The 19,787-nt window shown below is 38.8% G+C and overlaps 1 protein-coding gene across 7 annotated transcripts in view; it reads right to left on the bottom strand.

Moving 5' to 3' along the window:
• Positions 1 to 19,787, bottom strand: part of LOC127412971 (protein diaphanous homolog 2-like) — a 625,488-nt gene that overhangs the window by 460,720 nt on the left and 144,981 nt on the right. For all 7 annotated transcript variants that reach the window (XM_051649717.1, XM_051649721.1, XM_051649722.1 and 4 more), the window contains one exon: positions 10,565 to 10,704. In XM_051649717.1, coding sequence (XP_051505677.1) covers positions 10,565 to 10,704 — 140 coding nt within the window. The remainder of the gene's footprint in view (positions 1 to 10,564; positions 10,705 to 19,787) is intronic.

Genomic DNA, 19,787 nt, shown 5'->3' with positions numbered 1-19,787 from the left:
ATAATGGTCCTTTTTAAAGGGATAGTTCACACAAAAATGTCACCCGTATGCCATCCCAGATGTGTATGACTTCATTAAGATTTTTAGAAGAATATCTCAGCTCTGTTTGGTGGTCAGAAATCTTAAGTTCCAAAAAGCAGATAAAAGTAATCCACAAGACTCCAGGGTTAAATACATATCTTCAAAATCTATATGATCAGTGTGGGTGAGAAACAGATACATTTTCAAGTCTTTTTATTTTTTATTTTGTTTTTTACTCTAAATCTCCACTTTCACATCTGGATGACGCATGTGGCAGCTTTTTGTTTCACTTTCACATCTGAAAGTGAAATTGAAAGTGGAGATTTATAGTAAAAAAAAATAACTAAAATATTTAACTGTTTTTTACCCACACTTTCATATTGCTTCTGAAGATATAGATTTAACCACTGGAGTCTTATGGATTATTTTATGCTGTTTTTATCTGGTTTTGGACCTTCAGAATTCTGACCACCATTCACTTGAATTGAAAGGACCAACAGAGCTGAGATATTCTTCTAAATATCTTCATTTGTGTTTTGCAGAAGAAAGTCATACAGATGAGAGAATTTTCATTTTTGGGCGAACTTTCCCTTTAAGCTTTAAAGTGAGTCATTATAGAGTATATTGCCATTGTACTGAAAAGATGCACCAAAATATTTATGAAAATGTCTCCTTTTTTGTTCCACATTAAAAAAAAAAAAGAAAAAAAGATTTGGAATGAGATGAGGTTTGAGTAAATTATGACATTTTTGGGTGAACTATTCTTTAAAACTCTTAATGGCCCTGATAACAAAATATACTGTTTAAAGAGTTAACAGGACCCTACACATCGCCAGCTTATTAAGCATAATCGGTGTAAGTTTATGCATGTAAACTTACTCCTTCTAGTATTAGTGCAAATACTGTAAAATCAGATCCATGTTCTAAAACGTTTGCTTGAGCTTTGAGGGAACTGACCTAATCTGAGCAGCATGGGACAGTTTAACGTAATACGCCAGAGGCCATAAATATTTTAGACTTAAGTTCAAACATCTGGTATTATTGATCTGGTGGTGAAGTATGTCAGGGAGCGGGCAGACAGGGACAGGGGAATCAGTCATGACAGTCACCTCGCATGCTAATGGATTAGCGGTTCCCCATTCAGAAGTCAATGGCTGCATGTGTGCTCACTGCGGCTGTTCACGCTGCCAAAGGACTGATGTGGGCTGTCACTCAGAAACATGTAGGTCACCTGTCCTCAATCTCCTGACCCAAATAACTCAAATCAGTCAAAAAACCTCAGATACTCAGGGTGTGGTAGTGGAAAAATAAACCTAAAAATACACTGATATGGAGCACTTATATATTATCTATCTATATCACCCTTGCTTGTAATGCATGTCATGGCATTAAAGAATGGCAATACGTGCACCCACACAAAAAAGCAGACACAAAAACAATCCATTTTAATCAGATCGCTCTACACAATTTCTGTGCGAGACACCACACCAAAAACCTCTCATAAATTGTGAGAAGGCTTGACAAAACAATTAATAATCAGAGAAGATCCAAACATCAACGACAGCTCAAAGATATTGAATTTAATGCACAGAATACCAATTTTCCTTCATGTACCTATTCAATACCATTTCTCACTAAATCAATATGGAATTCAAATCAGATATCTGAATTGTGTATGCCTTGCTGCAAGGCTCCACAGATACGGCAAGCTTTGAGGTTAACAGATGGTGGCATAAAATAAAATGGGCATCCCACTTAAAATATACCCAGTCACGGAGGACATCAGGATTGGTGGGTTCCTTTACTGCCTCTGAAAAAGCACTTGTGTAGTGGCAGATGTGACCACTGGTTCTATTAGACCCTCTATAACAAAGTCTAAGGTACGCCGACTTGAACAAATACAAAAGGCTTGATGCACCAGCAAGGCTATGACAGCTAAATGTGTGATCAATAATCTTCACGAAGAAAATACAGCTTCTATTTTTACAGACAGCTTACCCACGGTGAGAGAGGACTTAATAAGAGCACATCAATTTCTGGGTTAGACTCCACCACTTCCATTTTTTATTTTTATTTTGGTGTTTTTGGTAAATAATGAAAACAACTGCAATTAATAAGTAACATATATTTACAAATGAAATCCAAAAATAATGTGATAATAATGTGTTAATATGATTAAAGCAAAATCACTGTGTTGAAAACTGTTACAAACAACAGTTATTTTCTTAATTAGCCAATAATGAATGAGTTTAAAAACAGCAGAGGTTTAACACTGTTGTTGTGGCTGTGCATATATGAACTGATAATTTGTCCGAGTCATTTATTTCTCCTTGACGCTGGCTGATGCAGGGGAGCTGATCCAGTGCCTGAGGGCCAGGGCCAGATTTGTAATAACATTTGGAGACTGGAGAGAGCAGAAACTAGCCGCACAGCCCAGGAAAAATGACCCTAACAGAGTGCCTCAAACGCAAATTCCCTCTGCTGCTACGTCAATGGAGACAATTCATTTCATGGCCCAACAGGTGAAGATTTGATAACATTCTCTGAGCAACTCAACACAATATCTCAGTTTCATCACCATGTTAAAAGAGAGCCTCTTCCAATATCCCTCAATGTGTTTCATTTTTTTTTACTGGAGAAATGTGTTAGGAAGGACTGTGGTCTGTTTCCACTTCCCCGAACTTGATAGTATGAAAACTGCCCTCAAAATTCCAGGCTCTCAGAGAAAAATATGATCATCACAAAGATCAACCAGATAGTTTTCCCTACTCTTATATAGTATTAATTGAAGCAGGCATATTTTTTTACCAAATTATTATACAATCATTCAAAATAAATTTTATAACAATCAAATATTAGATACCTATGCATATTTTGTTTTCTGTAAACTGGTCAGCAGGATTAAGCTGAAGAAAAAATACCTCTAATGACAAGACAGGAGTGCAAAAGAAATAAAGTTTAAATGTCAGACTTGCACTATAAACAATGTCTGACAACCAGCTTTAGCATCTTTATGTCTCCTTCTTTTATCCATCAGGCCTTTGTTGTCTACCTGTTTAATTAATACACATCCTTTAAGCAGTCTCTGTAAGATATACATCACACCCACAAACATCTGCATCTGCAGAAACTATTCAATATAGGGTAGAAGCTGTTTTGATTTAAATAATGTCTTTAAATACCTACTATACAGTGACCGAAAGTATTTTTATATTTGAATATCATTAAATATCATTAAACCATGTATTTTAAAGAAGCACAGCACAAGCAGACAGCCATAATTATTTCATAAAAAAATAAAGACATTTCTGGCTTTTTTATAAATACATATGTTGTTCAAAATTAAAAATTAAAGGGGTCATGAAATGGAGAATCAAATTTTCTTTGATATTTAGACATATAAGAGGTAACTGTACTATAAAAACATACTATAAATTTCAGGACTCAAAACTTCCTCCCCATTTTTTTTTAAACTGTTTAATAGTAATTATACTATTTTTTTTTTTTTTATAGTAATACCCTGCTGAAATGTCTCGTTTTGAAATTTGTCTGTTTGTGACATCATGACACATTGCTCATTTGTATTTACACATCCCACAACATCGTCAACACGTCATCGCACCCTTGGCCCCGCCCACTGGCGCGCAATTCAAGTCAAGAGAGCAGGCCTTCCATGGCTAACTATTCCTAACATAACACCTAAAGGTTCTTTCTAATGGTTATTTTGCCCATCTGCACTATTTTTAATTGTTGGTGTATGTAAACATAGGGCATCTTTGACGATGGACATCTTCGACCGTTTCGGTGTGTTTCCACCTCAGTGCACCTTCAGTATGTATGTGCATAATTTCACCATTCTTTGGACTATGTATGTGAATTTTTTTCAGCTCATGTCAAAATGGATTGCTTGTGAACAGAAAATACGATTCAAGCTTTGCAAAGGAACTGTTATTGAAGGAGGGGGCAGTTAAAAACACTTCAAAATCATAAATAAACCATTTCATTCTTGAGTATTTCAAATGCCATGACTGTTTAATGGTGCTGAGTGTTAACAGTTGTGCTCAAGAACAGTTTAATGTATTCAGATGCAATGTGTTGTATGTGCGTTAAATGTAAACCCTGAAATTTTTTTTTATAATGTTCTTCTGATTGAGTTTGCTGAATTTGAGGGGCTACATGATGTTAGACAATCATAACAGTGGGCGTTTAGGCCAATACCAAGTGTTTCAGACATAGGGCCAAAACAGGGTGAAAAATTATCATATATTACTAAATTGTGACTGTTTTGGTGCAAAAAAAACAAACTTTCAGAACATTATCAGACCTCAGGGAATTATTTAAAAAAAGCACTTCATGACCCATTTAAATGGTATTTGGACACTTTCTGGTTGTCAAACTTAATGGAACATGGTCATAGTTAATGGGAGTACATCTGTGGTTACTCTGCTAGAACAGCTGTGTAAATTTGAGGGGAAATTACTTCTTTCACTTACACAATAGAAATTTACTTGGGACCAGTTAGTTAAAAGTAATGGCAAAATACAGAGTAGTTTCAGAGATTAGGTCAAGCATCATTTTTTGCAGATGCCACTTGGTTTGATATTGTGGTATCTAATGCAATGATATTCATCCATTTAAGTGTGGTTTTAGTCACCCCTGGAGTCTCGAGTTCGAATCCAGGCTGTGCTGAGTGACTCCAGCCAGGTCTCCTAAGCAACCAAATTGACCCAGTTGCTAGGGAGGGTAGAGTCACAAGGGGTAACCTCCTCGTAGTCACGAACAGTGGTTCTCGCTCTCAATGGGGCACGTGGTAAGTTGTGCGTGGATCACGGAGAGCAGCATGAGCCTCCACATGTTGGGAGTCTCCGGGGTGTCATGCACAACGAGCCACATGATAAGATGCACGGACTGACTGTTTCAGAAGTGGAGGCAACTGAGACTTGTTCTCCGCCACCCGGATTGACGTGAGTAACCGCGCCACCACAAGGACCAACAAAGTAGTGGGAACTGGGCATTCCAAATTGGGGAGAAAAGGGGATAAAAAAAATAAATAAATAAAAAGTGTGCCTTTAGTGTCCAAATAAATTTGGGGCCACAATATGTTTAGACATTTAATGAAGTTGTAAATTGGTGGCAGAACAAAATGGCCATTTGGATGGATATCCGTTTATAACCAGTCTAAGAAACAAACAACATTGTGGCAACAAATGTTTGAACAAACATTGTGACACATGAAGTGTGATTGTCTCACATTCAATCATTTGGTACTTTAAAATCCTTTAGTAGGGCTATAGCCTTCAGGATCTGAGGCTGAACGGATTTCTGTTAAGAAGTATCAAATCTTCAAAGGCACTAATAAGCCCATTACCTCCCGCACATGTGTCCACAGGCACTCGGCAAAGGACAGCCGCATAGGCAGAATGATGGATTCACAGGCTCTGCAGGGTGGCTAGAAGTGTCAGCATATCTCCACTCCAATAAACATCTCTACTTCCTCAGACCCCTGTCCCACACTGTTAACTACAACCCATGGCTAACTTATATTTAAACCCTACACTGTAAAATAAATAAATGAATTGGCACCACCAAGAAGATTTGGACTTAATGAAAAATTGGAGCCAAGTTCAGTTGTGGCTGATATTCCTCACAGGATATCTTTGAGCCTGCAGATTCAATATGGAAGTCACAGATGGGATTTCAAGTACAGTGTAAAAGTGGAGAATGTAATACAGGGACTTAGCACCAGAAGCCCTTCAGAAGTACAGAAGAGTTCAATGGTGCCATTTCAAAGATTAAACATACGTTTCTATTGGTGGTGTATTGATAGAGAATCAGTGTAGTTGGTGTCATGCAAGATTCTATGCCCCTGCAGAATCCAATCCTTAGACCCCAAGAGGTAGCCGGTTGTAATGCCTGTTCAAAAATTTATAATTATTGTGTTTATTTGCAATATTTCATTCTTGCACATTAAAACAGCATTTCAGTAATGCTTTTATAGTGATATAGGAAACAGGCTAATCAGTTAGCACTAAGCTAGTGGGTTAATTGGCTGACAGCATGCTTAGCTAGTAGGCTAGCCGGTAAGCTTGTGAGGAAAGGGAATAACCTGTAACATGTTCTGTGTGTCTGTATTTTGGACTCTTATTTTGAAATATAGTTTTGGTTTCTTGTCTTGGTTATGTTCCTTGCTTTGTCATGTGACTTCCTTGTCTTGTCATGTGACCCTCATGTTTCATGTGTCCTGTTATGATTGGTCTTTATTAGTCTTGTCTTTTCACTGGTTCCTGCTTTATTGTCTTGTTATCTTATAAGTTATGTCCTGTCACTGGTTGTCTTGTTATCTTGTTTGCCCATGTCCTTGTATTTAAACCCTCATGTTTGCCATTGTCCATTGTCGAGTATTGTTATCATTACATTGTTATCCAGTCCAGTCCAGTCCAGTCCTGTATTTAGTTCTGTTCTGTTCTGTTCTGGCCTTTGTTTTATTTTTGTTACACCTTTTTTTTAATAAATACTGCACTTGGGTTCTCACAACATCATCGTCTCATCCTCATCTGTTCCTGCTCTGCCTGCCAGTACGTTACAAAACCATAGAGGGAAATGTTTAATTTGTCCTGTAGCTTTTATTTTTTAATATGATATTTGACATATAATTTCAAAGACACTGATATTTGACATACACCAAAAAGCGATTTGGAGTATTTCTAATCAGGCACTGAAGAGTACAAATTAAATGTTCTTTTAGCCAACAGAATCACACTGGGGTCCAAGGGGAATAGGATCTTGCATCAAACTGGCACAGTACTGGAGACCTCTCACTGCTCGTCTACATGGACGAACAAGAGCTTCTGGAATAGATGACAAAGCTGCTTGGTTTTATGCATGAGCGGGTGTTGAGAAAGTTAAATCGTTGTAATATCGTTCCTGCACTACACTGCATGCCCTGTGGCACTGTTTGTACAGCTGCATCAGGAAGAAATAAAAGTAGAGGGAACAAAACTATGAGAGAGGGAAGAGAAAATGTCTGCCATTAGTTACAGAGCATATTAACTCTCCGTAAATGAGGAAATAAGACCAAATGATTATCTGTTAGTTGAAATTTTGGCAAGTCTGAGAATTCAAAGTTAATGAAACAAGACTCAAAGTGTGCTTTCATGTGAGAGAGAGATGAAGATGCAAAGAAAGCCACAAGATAAAGTAGTGAGAAATGAACTACCAAAATGAGCAGCGGAGGATTGAAAGAGAGATTACTGCGGTTAAAAATGAGGAGTGAAATGTTCGAGGAAGAGGCAGCGACCGCCTCAAGCAAAACCATCTGTGTATGGATGTGTGAGGCTGTAAGCTCCACACCTGTGAGAGGCTATTGGGAAATGGGAGTCTTCTCAAGCCCAGCAGCCACCTGGGCAGCCAAACAGGTGCTCAGCCCAGACAATTTAACCATTACACTAACACAGGCCAGCCAATGAGAGTATATTAAAAAAGAGTGACAATAGCTCGGCTCTCCTATTAATTTTTTTTTAATTTATTTTTTATTTATTGTGGCCTCTGAGGGTACACAAGAAAATAATTGTAATGACAGAGTTTATTTAATACATTTACAGTGATGTATTAACAAATAAATTTGACAAGCATCCGTTAAAGCTCAAAATTACTGTTTCTCTCATAACGTGATTTTAAACACTTCTGTTGTCAAACAGTTCTGTCTAATTTCATAGTTGCAGCAAGCTGAGAGTTACAGTTTGCATATACTGTATTGCATACACAGGGAGTCATTTACAAAAAAATGGAGATTGAGAATGATTTAGAGTAAAACTCTCCTCCAATATTCCAAATGTTAAAATAATATTTATTTATAATCAAAATGTGTCTAAATCTGTTCAGACACACATAGTGAACATTTCCACGGGCCAAGTTTGGTTATTAGTTAAAAATATAATTACACCACTGATTATTCCCATGTTTAGGTGAAATTGCCACAGATTGCCACAAATTGGTGCATAGTCTTGAAAGTCTGGGAACCACCGGCGTACTTCAATGCATAGTATTAGACTACAGAGGCAGCTCATTTATATAAACAGGTATGATAAGTCTGCCATTTTACATCCACTATTCAACTATCGCCGCCTACCTTACTCTGCTCCCGAGTGCACTTTATGATTATTATGGAACAGAGCATGTTGCAGGAATCATGACTTAAAAGGAATTCACATTCTAACATTCTTGGAGAGGAGCTAAGATATGAAGGGACTCATGAGTAATTGCACCCTGGCAAATTGAAGGAACTTGGGGTCATTTTCATCACAAATTAATTTTTCATTTAGCATGTACTGTGGCTTTATGTCCAAATGTTTCAAACTTGCTGGTAGTGTAGTTCGGGAGGGAACAATGATCAGGGGTTTATGGATAAATGAGTCGGGTCCAACAGGAATTAAACTTTAAGTAGACACCTAACTTTTTGGCATCTCTGTCTCATCTGTGTGGAATGGAGCATGAATGTGCTAGCTATTTTTTGCTTTCTTGATCTAATGAGAGTACTTCATTTAACACTTATTCATTTATAATGAGAATTAGCCACCTTCTTGACACCAAAGCACTTTTAGATGGTCCTTACAAAATAGAACAATGCTGAAACTGCACACATGAAGCTGTTCACTAATATATACATCAGTTCATTACACTGACATATTTTGCACAGTTGTCTCAAATACATAAACCTGTAAAGGTTACATTAACATACTGTATACAGTACATGGGGTGGATACATTCTGTGTGTTGTGATCCATAATAATGAGTCCATATTAACTGTAACACAGATGAGCTGGGGAGAAGCTTGTACAGAATATCCCCTCAGTAAAAAAACAAACAAACAAAAAAAAATGATAGACTAAGGAAAAAGGTGGAGGCGGAGGAGAAAGATATCACCCCAGAGTCTCTCCCACCCAACAAGGCCTGACCTTCAGTGGGCGGGTGAGACATCACTCAGTGCCCCTCTCTCACTGGGTACTCACAAGTTCAGCCATTTGCAAATGCCCGGAGGGTGGTCCTGGCCTCAGTGGCCCCTCAGTGCAAACTAACCTTTTACTGAGAGGACGTTCCGTCTTCAGCTAAACAAGGCAGAATTTTACAACATCCTTTCCTCGTGGGGGTACGAAGTGTGGGCTCCTCAAAGAAAAACATGTATCCGTTTCCCATGATTAATGGCTAACACTGGAGTAAATAATTGGATGCACGGGGCCCCAACACTGCACCATGATGATCTGATAAAGACGACACAATGAGATGCCATCCATTCATTTAATTAGGGCAATAACAAGAGATTACCTTGAGGCACAGTGTTTTACAACTCACATTCTAGACTGTTCTTTTTTTTCTGTAACAAGAAAACAATACTGAAGTCATTTTGGTGTTTTTGTTTCTTTAACTTATCACACTGTACTGCCATCTGGGGAAAAGGGCAGGGGCGTCTATTAATTGCTTTCCAGCGCAGGACATATCTGTTGCTGGGTGGATGTTGAGCAGATGGTGTCTATGGCGAGACCGAACCAACGCCTGTTAGTTGGGTAGCCGAAGCACATAATGCGGGTGGATCAAATAACAGTTCTGCTCAGGCTCCGAGAAGGTCCCCTCTCCCACCGTGCGTTGTTAGACCTAAAGAGATTGTCTTCCCACCAATTGTGTGATGACCACTTTATATGCGGAGCTAATTGATTCACATTAAGAGCCATCTCTCAGACAGTGCTCTGCTAAATAATTGAGAGGGTCTGCTGTCACATAGTGTTCCTCTGTGCTACTGGGACCAAATTAAATTTGAAGATCCCATCCACCAGAGGGGAGGTGAGAAAACTTTGAGGAATCAGGCTATGGGAATTTAGACTTTAGGCTTTATTACAATTGAATGATAGGGGCCAATAAAATATTCCCAAAGTATGTTGTGTATATGTGTATGTGTGTGTGTGTGTGTGTGTGTGTGTGTGTGTGTGTGGGGAGGGGGGGGGGCAATAGAAATACAAAATTAAACATATTTAAAAAGCAAGCGGGCAATGGCGGGAGAGACACGAAATAGACATGAAATAGACAGAGACATGAAAAGGAAGGCATCTAGTAGTAGTGGTGGTGTGCTTATTAACGTTTCTGAAAATAGCTGGCTGTCTGAAGTGTTAAAAAAAGGGATTTCCTATCTATTAAAGCTTAATAGATAGAGTAGGGAGAGATGACAGGGCCGGGCTCAAAGTCACTGGAGGCTACACTCATTTAGACAGCTATGCTATGGGCTATGCTCATTTAACCAGGATTGGGGGATCCATATGGACATAAGATTAAAAGACCCATTGACAGATTTCCAATTAGCATCCTGAAAGAAATCCTTCAAGATTGCCAAGTGCAGACAGGAAAATGAGCAATGAGGGGGTGAATGAAGGTGGTGAAACAAGTGCTGATGTGTCAAGTACTTCATCAGAATCAACAGATGGAAGATTTCAGTAGGAGAGAATGAAAAGATTGGTGCTGTCACCAGGATGTGCAAGTTAAAAAGGGGAGTACTGACCTTACGGGGTTGCTGGTCAAGGACACACGCAGGGACTCTAGGCAGTTGAGCAGTTTGTCTTCAGAGATGCCTGAGCGCAGCTCGTGCACGTATTCCTGTGATGAGAGCGTACACTCGTGCTTGCTGTTCCTCAGTCCACCCTGCGGGAACAAGACACATTAAGGGATCAGCCACTGCACCACTGAGCTTTACACCCTGTTAGGCCTGTCACACGTTAATTACAACATCTGTATTAGACTTGATCATCGCACGTCTCTGGCAAAACTGTAGTCCATGAGCAATTTTCTCTTTAAGTTGCATTTTGCCTTTTTTCTTTAAGTCACTTGCTCCTATTTGCCTCTAGGAGAGGCACATGCCTATCTAAGAAGCATTTTGCATTCAAATGGCTTTCAAAGATCTATTTCAAATAAATGTATCCATCCTCATGAGGGCAGTAAATGGTAGAAGTTTAAAGGGAGACCATTCTCATCAGCTGATGACAGGTTGAAAATAGTAGGAGGGAGATGTAGTTATAAACACTTGATTTGTGGATGAGGTAGCACCCCAATGTTCCCAGCTGTATACCAGTCACCAGCAGGTGAGAATGATTACTAACACTCCATAACTGCAGACTCACTTCCTCCCTAAATCAGCACACTTCCTACCCACAGCACTGACTGACACCGAGCTACCAGCTAGACTAGTCAGCAGGAGTTGCCTCATGCTAATCTCACAGTACACAGTGTAGCCTAATGGGGAAATGCTCCCACACACAATCAAAAACAAAAGCAAAAGTGTTTTTTTATAATATAATATGTTTGGGCTATATGGAGAAAAATATGGAGAAAGACCTTTTGTTTAGCTATTGAGCTTTAGGAGTTGGACTTCCAGTAGTTATGTTTCACACTCCTGTTAGGCATACTATCAAGTATGAATGAATAAATGAATAAACATTACATTTATATAGCACTTTTCTGACACTACACTCAAAGCACTTTACATAGTGAACAGGGGACTCTCCTCAACCACCACCAGTGTGCAGCATCCATCTGGATGATGCAACAGCAGCCACAGTGTGCCAGTACACTCACCACACACCAGCTAATGGTGGTGAGGAGAGAGTAGAGTTATAGAGCCAATTAGTGGATAGGGATTATTAGGAAGCCATGACTGAGAAAGGCCAATTTAGCCAGGACACCAGGGTTACACCCCTACTCTTTACAAGATATGCTTTAGGATTTTTAATGACCACAGAGAGACAGGACCTTGGTTTATCATCTCATCCAAAGGAAGGTGCCTTTTTACAGTATAGTGTCCCCATCACTATACTGGGGCATTAGGACCCACAGAGACTGCAGGGTGAGCACCCCCTGCTGGCCCTCCTAATACCTCTTCCAGCAGCAACCTTAGTTTTCCCCAGGAGGTCTCCCATCCAGATACTGACCAGGCTCAACCCTGCTTAGCTTCAGTGGGCAACCAGTCTTGAGCTACAAGGTGATATGGCTGCTAAATATGGTTACTAGACACTCACTGAGCACTTTATTAGTAACACTATGGTCCTAACAAAGTGCCTGATGTGGTATTCTGCTGTCATAGCCCATCCACCTCAAGGTTCGACTCATTGTGCAGTCTGAGAAGCTATTCTGCTTACTACAATTGTAAAGAGGGGTTGTCTGAGTTAACATTGCCTTTTCTGTCAGCTCAAACTAATCTGGCCATTATCCGTTGATTTCTCTCATCAATAAGGTGTTTCTGTCCACAGAACTGCCACTCACTGTATGTTTTTTGTTTTTGAAACCATTCTGAGTAAATTCTAGAGACTGTTGTTGTGAAAATCAAAGGTGATCAGCAGTTACAGAAATACTCATACCAGCCCGTTTGGAACCAACAATCATGCCACGGTCGAAATCACTAAGATCATTTTTCCCCATTGTGATGGCTGCTCCTGAACTGTATATGCATGATTTTATGCACTCCCCTGCTACCACACGATTAGCTGAATAGATAATTGCATGAATAAGTAGGTGTACAGGTGTTCCTAACAAAGTGGTAAATAACTGTACAGCTAAATACACAAATATTTTTTGCATTATCTAACTGAAGTGACAACCTAAAATTTTAAGAAGTCAGAATTTTAGGTTGAGAGCGGGTCCGAATGTCACACCACTGTACGTATAACATTCTTTCTTTACTTTGTCATTCATTTGTTTGCCTTGCATGGAGAAGAAAGCCTTTGGTCAAACAGAGGTGTGAAAAAATAAAACATCATTATGAACTGAAAGTAGATACAATTCTGAGAACAACAATTATTTTACAGAATGACAGAAATTTTTGCCTATGAACAGGCCTACATGGATTTATTTATGACGTTCCCACATGCAAAAAATAAATTTTTGTGTAAGCTGCCAAGAGTTTGGATTTTCTGTGAAAAGGAGGCAGATGGAGTGAAGACTGTCAAACTGTTACCTGCACTGCTCCTCAATAAAACCCTTTGGGCAAAAGAAAATCAAAAGTGTGCCATACTCCTGCTTTACCACATTCTTCATACTCTTGTAATTTTCACTGCATTTATTTATACTGTTTTGCAATGTTGTGTTCTTTCCCTCTTATCTATTTTATTCATGTGTTTCTTCTTTTTCCATACATGTTTTTTTTTTTTTTTTTTTTTACATTCTGAAAAAAAAAAAAAAGAAGAAGAAGAAGAAGAAGAAAAAAAACTGCCAAACGAGGCAAAGGAAAAGAAGAGGGCGACAGAGCACAGGGTGGGCTGTCAAAGTCGCCCTTGTAGACGGAGGGATGAATTAATGCAGAGAGAGGAGTATGGAGAGAGTATTAGCAATTGATTCGCCGATATGAATTCTGTTTAATGCGTCATCCCAGGATTTGGCTTCCCCAGCAGGCAAACTGCACTAATAGGCAGTCTTGAAGGAATAAACAAGGCTTATCTGTGTGCCGGAGTCCCGTTCTCTCTGTCGAGGCACAGTGAACAGAAACTTAGAGACAGCAACAGTACTGGTTTGTATGGCAACAGGAAAATAAATGAGCCATTACTACAGGAAGGTAGGGGGCTGCAGTGGGGATTGTGTGTGTTGAGTCTGCAGAACATGTTGTAAACATGGCAGAGAGCACAGTGATTTACTTTGGTGCGATCAGCAGGTGTTAGTATTTGGTTTAAGCAGTTGGTTAGTGGTTGAGCTGGTGGCAGAACAACATAGCGAGCTGTTAGTTAATAAAAGCAGCCTTGATGTTGACTGGCAGCTGTGAATCTGCAATGACCTTGTGTATTCTGGTACCATCATGTGTGCACAACATGCACGGATGCACAGAGGTACAACAAGAAAGGCACACTGCAAGATCCAACTGTTCGCTAAATTGACAAGGAGTCAGTCTGCTCAGCTCAGTCATTTTCTCTGACCTCTCTCTTTTCTTGCAGATAAGAAAAACTATTTCTCCCCAACCCATCCCAAAGAAACGAGCCACTCAGTTTGAAACGATGCGGCTCTTTCTTCTCAGATCCTCATCCTTGAATATGTCTTACTCTGGATCTTACTAAAGATCACTCAGTTCATCTGCCTCTATAGTTGAATCTGAGGGACCCTAATATGACTGTGCTTCTACATGCCTGATAGAAGTAATGGGGTGTGTGTTAGAGAGAGGCTATTACTTTCCTCATTACTCTCTCTAACTGTAGTTGCCCCTGGCTCTTTCCAGACCTGCTAGCTCAAATTCAGCCAGTGAACCACAGGCTGCTATCTATCTCACTATGAGAGGAACCAGATGAGAGCTGCTCAACTGTTAAGTATCATTACATATTTAGAATATCATTGGAATGGAAAAGAAATAAGTATCCATACATTTCTATTTTATAAACCTGTATTTCCTCATCTCTCTTTCTCACATTCACTTAAAAAAAAAAAAACAGTCAAAGGTTCTAGTCTACACTAAAGAAAGGTTGTCATTCACTGATCACTGTTAGTCCGTGCCTCGTCCAGCACCATTTGTGCTATTGACACGAATACATCAAATTGTGCTGCATGTTGAGAAGACATGCTAATGAAATGGGCAAATAAATCCCATAGATTTACACTGAAGCAATAAGAGAGACCAGGATATCACACAGTATTTTAACAAGCACTTTAAAAGTTTGTTTTCAGTCAGACTAAAGCAATAATTGGTAAAATGTTAACACTTTAGTCCTGATTGAAATAATTTTTGCGAAGTCGGACTAACAGACCTATATAATACAACTGTAGCTCGGCTTCGTCCAACATGTATAAAACTTAAACGGACCAAAATTGCATTCTACATTGTGTGCATGCTCCGAAAGATGGGCGACTTGTGGTGTGTATTTAACCCAGCGTATTTGTCGTCCTTCCTTCAAATATTTGATAACGAATTTTGTCATGTATACTTGGATTGAGAGATGAAGACAGTTGTTTGACTAGCAAAATCCTGCATGTTTAAAGCCCTGTTCACATTGTCAGAGATTTTCTCACTGGATGAGACAGGAGGCTTTTCATTTTCTATAAATTCCAGTGAAATCTGGCATCATGAGCGACATCGACCAATGTGGGCATATCGAGAGATGTGGAAAGTAGAGAAAAGCTTAACTGTATGCAAATACGGAGCGATATTGTGCAGCAAAAAACAATAGGAGTGAAGACGATAAAGATCAAGTCATCTGTCCCATGTGAAAGACTGGAGTCAAGTGCAGGCAAGATAGAGAAGTGAATGCTGTCATCGATTTTACTGTTCTATATCGTTTTTCGGTAACCACATACTGTACATGCATATAATACAAATATGATACATGGAAAACCATGTCAGAAACTGTCGGCATTCTGAGTAAGTTTGATTCATAAATTTATAGATTGTTCATCTTGTTTATGATATGATGCATTGAGCACTGCTGCAGTTTATTTGAAAACACTGTCCCCTGCAGAATGTTCATTTTTTAGAGGAAAAAACAAAATAATTCCTTGTCAAATAAGAATGATCTCTAAGCTTTACCAGCAATGTATCTCATCTGTGATCAAATTTTTTAAACCTATGGCCAGTTGTGCTGCCGACCAATAACATTACATAAACAGCAATAGGAACGGCCACTAGTGACACAGAATACAGAGACTACCGACGTCCAGCGACAAAGTCATTGACAATGTGAACAATGTGAAGGATGCATCATGTGCATCCTTCACAGCCTTCAATCACCCACAATCCCTTGCACATGTGCACTTACTAGACCATCTCACTCTAGCGCTGAATTCTGAGGAGGAGCCTAGACTACAGCCTAAGAAGAACTGGTCTAGGAAGGACAAAGCCTAACTAGGCTGCAGCCTTCTGACTAAGAAGCACCCACTGATAGAGACTTGGTGGATGAGCTTTGACTTAAGCCAGTAAGCAACCGCCTAGCAACCAGCCAAAACACTCTAGCAACCACCTATGTAGCAATGTCCTAGTAACGTGGCAGCAAGTTTTACAGGGACAATCAGTACTTTTTCATTAGCAAAAAGAAAAAAAAGATCTAGTGTAAATGTTGTGTAATAGAAAACACAGGTTTTCAAGTACTGTGAAAGGCCAAATTTGCTACAAAATGTTTTAAGGCACATTAAATAATGAATAGCGTCTGCAAACATTTGTATTTTTTTTATTTTTTTATTTTTACAATTCTATTATTATAATACTATTATATATTACAATGTATACTTGTCTTTTTCTGCATTCCTGTATATTTAGATATTTCCTATAGTCTGTAACGTCTGTGTAAGATCAGTGATGGCTAATTACACTTTGTTTGAAAAAAACTTTGTTTGATAAAAAAAAACCTTTTAGCCTTTTGACATTTGCATATAAATTACTAACCTGGTCTCCACGTTTACATTTATATGGGTGCTAAATTGCAGATGGTCTTTATCACTATCAAAAGATGCTAAAACAGGTCGCCTCTGGAGTGTCTCCATCAAGCTTCAAACACATTCCACAGAAAGGGGGGTGACCCCCCCGTGCCAGGCACCAGAGCAGTTGTCTGTCTCCAGTAATTCCAATACACGTCACACACACACCTAAAGACATTTTCTCTATTTAGGCCATAGTAAGCAGTTATAAATGTATCTGCTATGTGCATGTGTTGTATGTATATTCCCCTATCATATTAACTTAGTTAAAACCCTTTACTTGTATTAGTTAGACGTTAAACGCATATATTCAAGTGTATGAGTGTATCTCTGCTTTAATATCGTCTGGAGGTTACCTTCTTGGTATCAAAATGATCTTCTCTTTATTTCTCACACCATAATGGGTGACCCCCATGCCAGGCACCAGAGCAGTTGTCTGTCTCCAGTAATTCCAATACACGTCACACACACACCTAAAGACATTTTCTCTATTTAGGCCATAGTAAGCAGTTATAAATGTATCTGCTATGTGCATGTGTTGTATGTATATTCCCCTATCATATTAACTTAGTTAAAACCCTTTACTTGTATTAGTTAGACGTTAAATGCCTATATTCAAGTGTATGAGTGTATCTCTGCTTTAATATCGTCTGGAGGTTACCTTCTTGGTATCAAAATGATCTTCCCTTTATTTCTCACACAATAATGTACACCATGTGATCGTGAAATGCATCGAACAATTCTTACTATGTTTTGAATTAAAAGCTGCACTAGCGGTCCAGATCAGCAATAAAATGCGAATGGGCCATAAACAGAGACAAAGGAAGTTTCTCCCGCTCAAAATGCATGCCTCTGATTGGCCACTCCACCCACATAATGGGTGCGGCAATGAACTATCAAAACTCCAGAGCGCAGACTAATCATCGCTCAAAAACTCTTCTTCTTGAGACCAACACACTCCAAAACTCTCTCTTGAGTTTAACCTTCTGGCAGTGTTTACCTTCAAGTAACTTTGTGGATTTCCTGTGGACTTCTTCAACTCACTCCTAAAGAAATCGTCGAGAACCTCGTCTACCGCATCAAGACTCTTATTCAGCAACAAACCAATGCAAGTAACCATTTACAACTGATTAGATGCGCGTTTAAGTTTGAACCCCTTTTAAGGTGAATTGTGCCTCTGATGATTCTCATTTAGGTTGTGGTTAACTGACGTGAAATACTGCCTTCTTTGCTCTCTCTCTCTCTTTTCCTTACTTTCCTTCATTCTATATATGTATGTTTTGCTTAGTTTGTTTGTATGTTAGTTATAGTTTCATATATTAAATCCCTTATATTCACAATTGATTGTCTCTGTGTTCCGCTCACAATTCAAAGTCACTGAATGTTGCTCCTTGCTACATGCTAAACTACTGCTAGCACTGTATAAGTAGGAAGGCTATTGTTCCTTGGCCAGGAAAGTAATCTTCCTAGAATTGATAAATAATTATATTGTCTACTCGCTGGACGGACAGATCAAGTAATTGTAATATCGATTCTGCTACAGTTAATTCTAAGATCTAATCTAAATATTTATTATTAATTATAACCAGTTATAATTAATTATAAATAATTCCCTTTTAAGCTAATTTGCTACAATTCTATTTTTTTCCATTTTTTTAATTTTTTTTTTTTTACATTTATGCCTTATATCTACTCGCTTTTCTAAATTTATGCAACAGCCAGTGGAACACAATAATTTATTTGTTCTTGTATGATGACAATAAAGAGCTTGACTTGACTGACAAAAGTGCTCTCTGAATTTCTTTCCTCACCACAAACAGGCAGAACCCTCAATCTAATCCACTCTAGAAACTTTTCTGGTTTTACTATCCATTGACCTTTACCTCTGGAAACCAAAGACAGGACGTAATATGCTGCTTAATGACCCTAGCCAGCCCAATCCTTTGGGATGATATCAACATTACACCAGACCACACTAATCATGCAGACAGCCACATCCACTGGTTCACTGTAATTGAGTTTCTGCTTCTGGTTGGAGAGACCATGGGAAAAGGGTCTGTGTGTGGACCAAATTAATTCTAAAAAGAGAAAGAGAAAGCTGAGAGAAAAAGTAAGTAAAAGAAAGACTGGAAGATAAGAAGGATGGACCAACAAACTGATGGGGTGAATGCTGGAGAAATAAAAAGAAAAATAAATGGAAAGAAAGAGAGAGGATAGAATCAGGGCTCAACAGTGAAAAGACCAATACAGTCCTTTGACCAAGCCCAAAGTGTTCATCTCCGAGTCTTATTGAATTCTTATTTGTCAATAACAGCATTTCCTACCAGAGACAATAGTGCAGGGAACAATTACTCCAAGTCTGTAAATTTCACTTTGGGACTGGGACATAGGCTGGTTATATATATATATATATATATATATATATATATATATATATATATATATATATATATATATACATATATATATAATATATGTTTTTTCTCTCTGACTGTGAAGCAGTCTTGGCACGATCTGATGTGAAAGAGTGCAACTACCACAGGGAGGGGGACAAGCCTGCTGGGTTTGTCTATACATCTGCATACTACACCCATTGAACAGCAAACTGACAGGCTGGAAAGGTACAAACCCTTCTCTGCTATGACATCCCGGATGATGTAAGTAATTTGGGTTTGAAACAACATGAGGGTGAGTAAATGATGACAGAATTTTCATTTCAGGGTGAACTATTCTTTAGCCAGCCTTCTACCCACTTGATCCTCCAGAGTAATCTGGATCTAGATCTGGATCTTGATCAGCAGACGCCTATCTGTTTGCAGTCAGATATGTGTGGAGAAAGCATGATTACAGGGTGATGGAGGTAGGTGATAGTGGTGCATTGCACTTTGTGAATGTAATTTATCTCAGCATGAGGTCACCGGAATAATTCTGTTATTCCATATATAAGTGGGTGTCAATTTAATAGGAACTAAATAGATAACCTGCTGCCAATACACCCGTGACTATATCTCTTCCACACTTCATGTGACCTAAATATCAATGATAGCTGTGAAGGACCATCAAAGTAAAAGAAGTGGTTATCACCAATGTGCTCCCATAAGCATGACAGTCATATCCACATACCATGTCCAAATCAGGTACCTTGACAATTGTGAGGATTAGGAACAATCTAGGTTTGATACAAGTAAAGCTCTATTGACAGCAATAGTTGCATAGTGTTAATAACCACAAAAAAATAATATCTACTCGTCCTTTGTCCTCTTTAAAATAAAATAAAAATCAAGTAAGGCAGTAAAGTAAGACACATACAATGGAACTTTTTGGGGTTATTTGTGGTTATTTACAATGCA

Source organism: Myxocyprinus asiaticus, chromosome 22 (genome assembly GCF_019703515.2).
Source record: "Myxocyprinus asiaticus isolate MX2 ecotype Aquarium Trade chromosome 22, UBuf_Myxa_2, whole genome shotgun sequence".
NCBI lineage: Eukaryota > Metazoa > Chordata > Actinopteri > Cypriniformes > Catostomidae > Myxocyprinus > Myxocyprinus asiaticus.
This window is presented reverse-complemented; position numbering and strand designations above follow the sequence as displayed.